The sequence below is a fragment of the Triticum dicoccoides genome, chromosome 5B, assembly GCF_002162155.2.
Source record: "Triticum dicoccoides isolate Atlit2015 ecotype Zavitan chromosome 5B, WEW_v2.0, whole genome shotgun sequence".
Lineage (NCBI taxonomy): Eukaryota > Viridiplantae > Streptophyta > Magnoliopsida > Poales > Poaceae > Triticum > Triticum dicoccoides.
In genome coordinates, this window is record NC_041389.1 from 725,286,452 (window position 1) to 725,297,493 (window position 11,042).

The 11,042-nt window shown below is 41.3% G+C and overlaps 2 protein-coding genes across 2 annotated transcripts; both read left to right on the top strand.

Moving 5' to 3' along the window:
• Positions 1-6: 6 nt before the first annotated feature.
• Positions 7-5,724, top strand: LOC119310783 (nucleolin-like). Its single transcript, XM_037586407.1, has 13 exons — positions 7-61; positions 534-737; positions 1,058-1,221; positions 1,304-1,372; positions 1,582-1,629; positions 1,974-2,543; positions 2,684-2,773; positions 2,858-3,100; positions 3,553-3,774; positions 3,876-3,987; positions 4,074-4,226; positions 5,474-5,541; positions 5,656-5,724. Exons 1-13 carry the CDS (start codon positions 7-9, stop codon positions 5,722-5,724), a joined length of 2,067 nt encoding a protein of 688 aa, XP_037442304.1.
• A 2,743-nt stretch (positions 5,725-8,467) lies between these two features.
• On the top strand, positions 8,468-9,186 carry LOC119306889. The gene has a single exon (XM_037582992.1). It carries the CDS (start codon positions 8,544-8,546, stop codon positions 9,159-9,161), a length of 618 nt encoding a protein of 205 aa, XP_037438889.1. The 5' UTR covers positions 8,468-8,543; the 3' UTR covers positions 9,162-9,186.
• The last annotated feature ends 1,856 nt before the right edge of the window (positions 9,187-11,042 follow it).

Below are 11,042 nucleotides of genomic sequence, written 5' to 3' on the forward strand. Positions count from 1 at the left end.
ACCCCGATGGACTTCCTCGGCCTCGTGGCTTCCTCCCGCAGCGTTGGGACGACCAGTCCCTGTACGCCGGCAGGGCTGCCTCCTCGCGGACGCGTGCAACCGTGTACAGCGCCGACCCGGCCGCCGGCGTCCGTGCTCACGACAGCTTCGGCTGCTAGCCGGGCTCACGCGCGTCCTTGAGGCGCCGGGCTCACGCCCAGCTTGCCGGCGTTCGTTCGTTTTGGCCACAAGGAGGCCAAGTCCGCCGCCGTGCCGCCGTTGTGAGGATGCTGCTGGTGCATTACGAACAGGTAAGTCAAAAAAAAAACATGCGTAGGAGGTGGAATAGACAGTGACAAGTGGGGCCCTATCCACTTAACAGACTACACAAACGGCGTTGCCACATCATCGCTCACAGTGGGACCCAATGGCCAGTTTCAGTGTTAGACGCTATAATCCGAGCGATCGGTGTTTTTTAAAAACTGTCGCCACAATGTTGGCGGTTTTTTGAATTAGGGTCCCCAATTGTGATGGTTTTTTGCAATTTACTCTAGATCCCACTATCACGTCATTGTTGGTTGAGAATTTTGATTTGGATAAGAAGGCTCTCAAAATTGGTGAAAACACCTACATCGACATACGGTCTCGTGTCAAGGATTTCTACAATCTGCCCAATGATGGGACCAAACTTCAACATCCCGCGGATCCTGACCATGCTGACCTTGATTATGCAAGGAAAATCAAAGTTCAAATGCCTAGTTGGTAAAAGTAAATATGATGTTTGGGCCAGAATAACCATGGATAAGAATATGGGTCCGCAGAAATTCTGTGTCTATTTTATGAGTGGCTTCCTTAGTTCGTTTCTAGCTCCATCCACAAGTCAATATGTTGATACAAGTTTTCTGAAAGATCTCGTTGACTATGAAAATATAATTAACCTGGACTGGTGTACTTTCGTTGCGGATTATCTTATTGCTGGCATAACGGCATGCAAAAATGGGAAGAAAAAAAGACTTGCGGGATGCCTTCACCTTCTCCATGTAAGTTCACTTCAAAAGTTATGGTTTTGTGGATTTAGGTTTGTACCTTATATATATACATTTTGGCATGAAGCTTATATATGCAGACTTTGTGCACATTTCAAACTTGGAACCTGGTTATCCACGCATCGAGTATATCACCAATGAACATCTAGAATGTGTGGCAAATGTGCTGAAGAAAGAGCCGTATGCTAGCCTGCAGGTAATGTTTTCTAAATCTATGTATATTTAAGGCGCATGCAGAACAAGTGACCTATACAAAACTTTCCTTGTGTAATTTTCAGGTGAATGATTCTCTTAAGGCTGACCGTGTAGACAATATGAATTCATCACCCCAGAGCTCTAATAATGAAGTAAGTCTATCTTTGTACTCCCTCTGTTCCCAAATAATGAAGATTTTGTTATGTACTATGAAAAGGTTCGCTACTTAGTAGGAAATACATTAAAAGATCTTGTCTTAGCTGTGTACCAGCAGAAAGTTGCAAATCGCTTCTATGCACCAACAATGTTTCATATACCTTGGCATTTTTGTATTATCCAAATCTGTCCTTGTTATTTTCAGGTAAATGATTCTCTTAAGGCTGACCATGCAGTGAGCTCTAATAATAAAGTAAGTCTATATTTGTAAATCAAAAGATTTTTTATGTTCTACGAGTAAAAAGTAGTCAAAATACCACTAAAAGATCTTGGCTTAGTTCTATACCATTAGAAGGTTGCAAATCTCTTCTAATATACCAACTCTATTACTTGTCATACTTTGATAGTTAAGTTTGACCATTTTGTCCCTGTTATAAGCTCCCACTGGTTCCCTATTGTGCACAAGAACTAGTTAGCATATACTCCCTCTGTCCCATAATATAAGAGCGTTTTTTACACTAGTGAATATTTTCCATTCGAAAAATCTTGCGTTGCATTATATTACCTCTCATATTTTATTTTGTTTTATTTTCTCAGGGATATGATCGAAAAGTAGGACATAACAAGCAGGTGCTAGCAGCCGATCCAAACGAGCAAACAGTAGAGAACGAATCAGAAGAGGTGAAAGGGTATGGAGGTGTAAATGATGATGATGTAGCAGTAAAGGGTGATGTTACTGCACAGAATGCAAATGATAATGCAGCAAATAATCAAGACAATGAAGCTGGCGGAGGAGAAATGGATGCCGAGCAAGAGGAGAAGGATCACGAAGAGGTGGTTTTGGAGGATCTTGCCGGTGAACGGCAGGATACAACTGAGGTCGAAGAAGAAGAGGATCATGCTAGGGTGGAGAAGGATGAGCAGATGGTTATGTCAGAAATGGCCAAGAATAGGCACTTGAAAAAGGAGCTTGAGATCTTTGTGAGAGGGCTGGACAGGGAAGCTGTCAAGGAGGATATTAGAAAGGTGTTTGGACAGGTTGGTGATGTTGTGGAGGTCCGTCTCCACAAGGATTGCTCGATGAACAAGAATAAGGGATTTGCATGTGTGAAGTTTGCAAGCAAAGAGCAGGTAGCTCGAGCAATTGCTGTGATGAATAACCCTGTGGTAATGGTCCAGCTCCCTTGATATTACATACTCCCTTTAGTGATCTAAAACGTCTTATATTTTTTTTAAAGAGGGAGTATTTAATAGAATATCATTGTTTGTGGGATGTGATACATATGTAAAATTCTCTTTTTCTGCAGCTAAATGGCAAACAATGTTGTATCGGTGCTAGAGAGGACAACGACACACTATTCTTGGGAAATATTTGCAATACATGGACAGAGGAAGCTGTATGTTTTTCTTAATACAAGCAATCATGAATCATGAGCCAGCAAGTAATTTACTTGATAAACTATGTACCTTCTGTTTTTCAGATTAAGAAAAGGCTGAATGAGTATGGGATACAAGGAGTTGAAAGCTTAACTCTGGTTCCTGATACTCCAAATGAGGGAAAGAACCGGGGCTTTGCATTTCTTGAGTTTTCTTGCCACGGAGATGTGATGATTGCATTTGAAAGGCTGCAGGAACCTGATGTTGTGTTTGGTCATCCCGAGAGAACTGCAAAAGTTGCTTTTGCAGAGCCGATAAAGGAAACAGATGCAGAAGTTATGTACAAGGTGCTTGAACCTACCTTTACCATCCAGCCTCTTGTATTTATAGAGAATTCCTTCATAACAAAGTTTCCTTAAATTTATATTGGTAGGTTAGTGAAAGAGGTCACATTTTCACCGTACCTTCAATAATAAGAGGTGACATTTTCACCGTACCTTCAATAATGGGTTAGCTACTTGTAGTATATCCAACAATTACAGTTTGCAATTCTGATCATATTTAGGTACTCTACTTAGGAAGCTTGTTACTACAATTTGGATAATGTGGCACAAATCACCTATTTAGAATTTGAATCTTAGATCAGACATTTTCTATAGTGGTGTGAAAGAACCAAAAAAATATCTCCTTCAGTATCCTATTTTCACATTTAGGTTGCTCCCAATTATTTGTTCTTCGTATCCAACCATTACGCAAGCCTACAATTTGTCGTGCCATGAAATACTTTTTCATGTTGTAGGCTAAGTCAGTTTCTATTGATGGACTCCCACCATATTGGGATGAAGATCGTGTTAAGGACCGATTCAAAGCTTACGGTTTATTACGTGTGGTGCTTGCTTGTGACATGTCAAGTGTCAAAAGAAATGGTTTTGGATTTCTTTACTTCTCAACCCATGAGGAAGCTCTTGCTTGTATTGAAGCCATCAACAACACCGAATTGGGTGATGATGCAAAACTGAAGGTATTTTCTAATTTGGAATATTACCATGTTTGTTTGTATATATAACTCCGTGTACCAAACAACATTCTCGCATGTCCTTGTTTTTGGTGTTCTTAACTCAGGAAAAGGTACGGGTTAGACTTTCAAATCCATTACGTAAAAGTAAAGCTGTGAAAGGAGGAATGAGTGGCGGCTTTCGGATTGGACATTCTGGACCTGGTTTTAACATGCCTGGTAATTAATTGTGTTGCCTCAAATTTGCTACTACATGTGTTAGTTATATATATGTGGATTTTTTGTTAAATTTTATGATTCTGCAGATAGAAGTTATATTAGGGGAGAATCAGTCCCTTGCCGGGCAGGTTTCCATGGTGGTAGGGATTTCAATAATCATGCCCCTAGTTGCGGTGGAAGATATAATTCTGCATCCAATAATGATCCTTCTGGAGCTCCACCCTCTGACTTCAGAGCATGTGAGACTCTTGTGTTTCGAGATAGACTGCCTATTGTGATTCAGTACATTAGTCTACTGTATCAACTTGTTTTACACTATTTAATGCCACTGACTATTACTAGCAGGTGGTAGATGGTAACCTTCATCAGGGAGGCATAGTTTTGGTGGACACTTTGGTGAAAATCTATATTTCTCCACAGAAGAGGCCGCTGTTGGAGTATGTAATAGGCCTGGGCTGGCGGTATAGCCCGTTAATCTTAGGATTAATTAGAGATAAGGATCGCTTACTTAGGGGTCAAGTAAGCTTTGCTTGGGAATCAAGTAAACCTCTCTATATAAAGAAAGGAGATGTATCAATCTAATCAAGCAAGAATTAAGAAGAAAATCCCTTCCCTCTTGCCTGGCCGTGGGCAAAAGGCCCCCGGCCGGCCCTCTCACGCCCTCCTTCTAGCAGCGCCATAACAGCCACACTCTCAAATGGTTGGTGTTTAACTGTATTGAGTGCTAAGTAATTGCCTGTAGCCATCTCCACTGAGCTTACATTTTGTTTGACAGGAACCTGATCCTGGGTACTTTGAGCCTGGTCCTTGCTGTGTATGCCCTCGCTTGGACTATTACGAGCCTCCCTTTTATCGGGGGAACTGATTTGTGTTGGCCCGAAATAGCGAGTAGCTAGTTGTCCGAGGATCAACCAAGTCTAAACTACAGCTAGTGTAAACTAGCAGAGCACATGGTGCTGCTCACACACACACTAGTAGTGAAGCTGGTACACTCACGAGTAGAGGAGGAAACTGAAGTGGCTTGTTGCCTTGATTTGATCGGAATGGAATGCTACAACCGGGTGGAGTGCAGCCCCTTATATAGTGCTTACAAACCGACTATGGGCTAAAATATCTGCTAGCTCTTAGCTAAGCACTTGCGTCACAGACTTACCTTAACTAGTAAGCTACGGCTTCTTACCGACTTGCCGACCTGCAGCTGTGTACGTGCTATGCTGCTGCTGTTTTCACTTCGTAGCTAAGTAATACAGTACTACCCTGGTGCATGCATGCTGCCGACATGCAGCCTTCGGAGACAAGTTTGACACAACAATTTGATCACTATGATGAGCCACCATTTTCTGGAGGGAACTGCTATAGGGGTTTGAATCCAATCTTCGATGCAGCAGAGACATGTTCCCTTTCTTGAATATATAATACTATGTCGGATGGAGCCCCTTTAATCCTTATTTTGAGATAATTTCTCATGGTATATTTTCACTTGCAGACTCTTTTGGGATGGGGAGTGCTTCTTCACGTGATTACTATGGCCCTGGTCCTGGTCCTGCCTCAGATGTAGGTGTTTTTTTTTTTTTTTGCGGGGTCAGATGTAGGTGTTTGTCTTGTCTTTTGGTTATCCTCTATTTGTGTAATTTTCTGGCTTACATTTTTTAATCCAATTCTATGCAGCAATATGGTAGGGGCTCGTTCCGGACACACTACAAAGGCGGGCATTCTGGAGGCGGGTATTACTACTAGGTCCTACCATAGTTATCTTGGCAATTATCGTTGTTGCAGACCTTTGCAAAACAATAATTGTGTTCATTTCGTGATGATCTCATCTACTAGAAGCATGCAATGGACCACTATATTTGAGAAGATCGTATCATGGACTGCCGGCGTTAATGTAAACTTCGGGTGATTTATGTGTTTTGTTGATTGTTACTCCCTCTGTCAAGAAATATAATGATCTAGATGCTCTTATATTTCTTTACAGAGGGAGTACCTAAACATTATTGTTCTTGATGTAGAATGCAATGACTAGAATTCAAGTAAGATGTGCATGATGCTGCAGTTTATCATTGGAGCTGGTAAAGTTATACTTGTCTGAATGTACGTTGGTCAGTTACATTTTAGCAGTTTGACGCAAATTTGGTAACTTTAGGTGGTTTTTGGTTTTCAGACATGTGTTTGCTCTGATCTGTGATGATAAAATTTTAGCAGTTGAGCAAAATTTGGTCACCTGTAGGTTGTTCTTACACCCCTATCTAGCAACGTAGATAGTGTACATAAGGAAAGTATTTCGTAGTGTGGGCCAACTTGAATATTTGAAACACACTCGTAACCTTTGTTGAAAAAGGTTCTTTTGTGATAGGGATTTCATAGTGCTTCAATCCATCCTATTAACAGCAAACTGATGGATTCCTCTAAAATCTAAGTGAACACAAACGAATAAGATCTATATCGTACAAATCAAAACGGAAGAAAGAAATAGCAGCAAAATTAGTGCAAAAATTAATATTAATAGACCACCTGCAGGAAAGGATCAAGACTTCGGGATTAACTGATTGATCAACAATTGGGGTTGACCTTCTACAGTTGCTCCTGATCTGGCCGTTGCCGCCGGTGAGCAAATAATGTTCATGAATTTTAAAAATATTCTTGAATTCAAAACAATGTTCACGAATTTGAAAAAAGCCCCGCACATTTAGAAGATTTCACATACTGTAAAAATGTTCATGAACTTTAAATTTAGAAATACTCATGAATTAAAAAGTGCTAATTAGTTTTAAAAAATGTTCATGGATTTAAATAATTCAACATTTTTAATAATTCAGGATTTTTAATAAATATTCATGAATTAAAATGTGGAGAAAAACTAAAAGGAAAGAAATAAAAATGAAACAAAAAAAGAAAAAATATTAAAAACAGTAGCATAGCACAAAAAATAAACAACAAGCAATGCCTTCCCAAAACCGGAAAAACCGGTTGGTCCATTTTGGCCAGGTGTGCGTTTCTTTCAACCAGCAACACACACCCATACAAGCAGGGCCGATAGCCACACTCATAGCCATCGATGCACCAGACGGCTAGAAATATAGAAAGCTTATTCATTATTAAAAATGTGAAAACATGCAATTGAAAATAATAATAATAATCAAACAAGCAAAGAAAAAACTATATATATATATATATATATATATATATATATATATATATATATATATTATAAAAGCATAACAATATAAATAAAGAAAAACATAAGCCAAACTATACCTTCTCAAGACCGGGAAAACAGCAGCCCATTACGGTTAGGTTTGTGTTACTCTCGACCAGCAACACACACCCTTACAGGAGGGGTCCACGGTGATCCTATAGCTAGTCACCGACGCACCAATACACTCCAAATCTTGGGAGCTTAGTATCTGGAAGTTAGATGTGTATTACTACAAGAAGATCTAAAATGAGCATATGTGTATTTATGGAACATAGATTGATACAATGACATCCAAAATGAGCACCAATATACCCTTATGTATTCTACGGACAATCATCATTTGGATATCTATGATCAAGCTATGTCACATTAATGAATCTATGGATGAGATCCATGTTAGATGTTAGATGTTGTATTGCATTAATGAATCTATGGATGATATACATCTTGGATATCCATGATCAAGTTGTGTTGCATTAATGGGTCTATGGATGTTATATGTGTTACTATGTGAAGATCTAAAATAAGTATATGTGTATTTGTGGAACACATTGAGCATTAATACGATGAGATCTAAAATGAGCACTGATATATTCTTGTGCATTCTACAGACGCTCATTATCCGGATATCCATTATCAAGCTATATTTCATTAAGACCAGTGCTATTCACACGATAGTGTGCAGACGATGTGTGCACGGCAATACAATCAGCTCCGTCCATTGCATGGCAACAGTAGGCAGCAGGCCGCTAGATGCTTATCGTGTAGTGGTCGTGCACATATTTGTCATCTGCAAAGTAGTTCCGTTTCATTGATGAATCTATGGATGAGATCCATATTAGATATCCATCTTCAAGTTATGTTGCATTAATGAGTCTATATATGGATGTTAGATGTGTTACTATGAGAAGATCTAAAATGAGCATTTGTGTATTTGTGGAACATAGAGAGCATTAATCTGATGAGATACAAAATGAGCACCAGTATATCCTTGTGCATTCTACGGACACTCATCATTTGGATATTCATGATCAAGCTATGTTACATTAAAGAATCTATGGAATTAACATGTGTACTAATAAAAGTAAAATCTGAAATGTTTTGTATTTATGAATATAAAGGGCATTATTAGCCGGAGGTGCAAAATGTGCACAGACTGGACACTGATTAATATGTGTATCCATGATCAAGCTGCATACTTCATTTATGAATTCTCACTGCACGCACTATACATAAAACACAACCTCACGAACACCTCCATCCATCCATCCATCTCTACAATACACACCCTTCTCTATCCATTTCACTCTATCTCCCTCTGCCTAAGGACAGTTCAAGGCTTGTATCTAGCCTTCTAACAATGGCAATAATGCCGCCGACCTCCATCGTCTTCTCCGTGATCGTCTTCATGCTCCTTTCCAGTGCCATTACTACTCAAGCCGACGGCTCTGGCGATGGCAAACCTAAGGCAACAAGCCTTGTAGTGGAAGCGTGCAAGAACGCCTCGGGCGAGACCCAAGACCCTGATGTCACAAAGGAATTCTGTTTGTCGACCCTCCAGTCGGACAAGCGAAGCGCCGAGGCTAAAGACCTCCCTGGCTTGGTGCTCGTCTCCATCGACATCCTTAAGGGCCGTGTCACTGATGCTAGTGTCAAGGTCAAGAAAATGCTACAAAACGCCAAAAAAGGCACAGTGGCGATGTACGCTCTCAGTATTTGTGAGCTGCAATATGAGAACGTGGTGAGCACGCTCAACATCTGCCAAGCCATGATTAAGGATCACCAAGGTGACAAGGGCATCCTGCACTCCTTGCGTCTGCCCCACTGTGTGGATATCGCTGGCGACACTTCCAACGAGTGCCAAACTGATCTTGAAGATGTGCCAGGGACGGAGGCGCTGCAAACTGATAACGAGAGGCTGCGCATTCTGTTCAACCTCAACACCGCCTTGGTTGTACCATATGATGTCCGTGATTAGATTAGTATAATGATTGTTTTTGATCTGCGAGAAAGGATAATAAATTTGAAATAAATAATCATAACGTTTGTTGTGGCATAAATTTTACTCATTTTTGTCTTATGGTATATACCCATGGATGGTTATGATTATCCACACAACATTAATCACGGACAGAAATGAGTAAGCCAGAACGTTAGTACTACTATTTGGATAAAGAATATATACCTCTGGCACGTCTACACAATATATGTCTGCTATCTTTGAATATGATGAAGATAAAAGGAGCAAGGCGGGCATTGGCCATCCCATGTCTCGATCGCCTCCAAAAAGCTGGCACGACACGTTTGGTGGCCATGCTAACCTTATGTCTTCTTTGCGTTGGTTTTGTTTTTTCCTTTTGCTAGCTAATGCGTTAGCTTGCACACAGTAACCGGCCGGCATTCTTTGCCCTCCTTCTAATCAATCCAAATACGCAGCTCTCCTATAAATCTCGAGTGCATGGATCCTTGCTACAGCGTCAAGGAGATATGAGTTGGTCGCGCTGCTGAACCCCTCCTCTTTTTGGATGATTTGTTCCTGTATTGGGATTTCAGCCGAGGATTTGTTATTTGTGATGTTTGATGTTTTCCCATGTTTGTGCAGGATTGGATACATCATGATCATTGATGTCAAGAAGGGTTCATCGTCCTAATGAAGCTGAGTAAAATCGACTGCCTCTTTGGTGCTTCTACAAATGGGAATTGTGTTACTTGTGGCTTGAGTGGCTTTGGAGAACAGAGTTTACTTGCACTTCCTGGAATATAATCATCATTTGTGATCTTGCTATGTATTCACTAGTAGAAAACAGACTTCACATTCGGATCATTAGTCCCGGTTTGGATTCGGCCCGGGACTAATGTGACTATTAGTCCCGGTTTCAACGGCTAGGAGCGTGTCCCGGTTTGTGTTACAAACCGGGACTAAATGGGCTCGTGGGGCCCCAGTCTGTCACCACCCCTTTAGTCCCGGTTTGTATCACAAACCGGGACTAGAGGTACCAAATGAACCTGGACTAATGATGCTTGTGCCCCCAATCACTCCTAGCCGTTGGAACCGGGACTAATGACGATACCCGTGCCCCCGACTGCTCCTACATAAACCCTTCGTCCAGCCCAAGCTCATTCTCTCTGTTTTCCCTTTTCTCCCCTTGCTCGAGCTCTTCCTCCATTTTTGTCAAGATTTGTCAAAATTTGAAGACACCCCATCTATCCAAGTGTTCACAAAGGTTAGCAACTTTGTCCTTTCAGCTCTCATTGCTAGATTAACTCGTGCAATGCTCTATAAGTATAGTGATTTGTGGGTTTTAGTTTGGAAGTAATTATGTGGGAGTTTGTTTGATTGATATGCAATCTGAGCTCAAATTGACTTCTTACTTTGCATGTGTGTAGTTGTGGTTTTTGGGTATCAAGAGGGAATGTGTCCGATTTGTGCAGGAAGTGCGGGGCATGTTGCTCCGGTGGCGTCGAAACTTCTTGTACTCCCAAAGGAGGCCATCGCATGACACGTGCCATGCCCCCCGCATTTTCCAGGCATGTGTGCAATATTCGAGAAATTTATTGCTCTGCTAGGGTTTCATCGCCGGAAATTCCAGATCTGCAAGGCACCAGATGAAATCATGCCCGGAAGCGGCATGGGAAATCTTGTGTGATGTCATAGGAAAATAAAGATCAAGCACCCATCCGATGGCCCTCGCTCGGTTCTACAGACCAAGCACCCATCTGGTGGCCCCTACGGTCTAGGGCATTGACCGGCACCGAGAGGGGGTAGGCCACGGTGAACAACTGCGTCTTCGTGTTATGGCAGGTCATCACGAGATGACAGACCATGTCTAAGCCCGTTCTGTCACAGGATCACCCACCG

Excerpts from the sequence above, each read along its gene's own strand:
- LOC119310783 (XM_037586407.1), top strand. The coding sequence starts at position 7 with ATGGACTTCCTCGGCCTCGTGGCTTCCTCCCGCAGCGTTGGGACGACC. Across the intron at positions 2,544-2,683 it reads CTGTGATGAATAACCCTGTG|CTAAATGGCAAACAATGTTG; the intron begins GTAATGGTCCAG and ends CTTTTTCTGCAG. Across the intron at positions 3,988-4,073 it reads ACCTGGTTTTAACATGCCTG|ATAGAAGTTATATTAGGGGA; the intron begins GTAATTAATTGT and ends ATGATTCTGCAG.
- LOC119306889 (XM_037582992.1), top strand. The coding sequence starts at position 8,544 with ATGGCAATAATGCCGCCGACCTCCATCGTCTTCTCCGTGATCGTCTTC.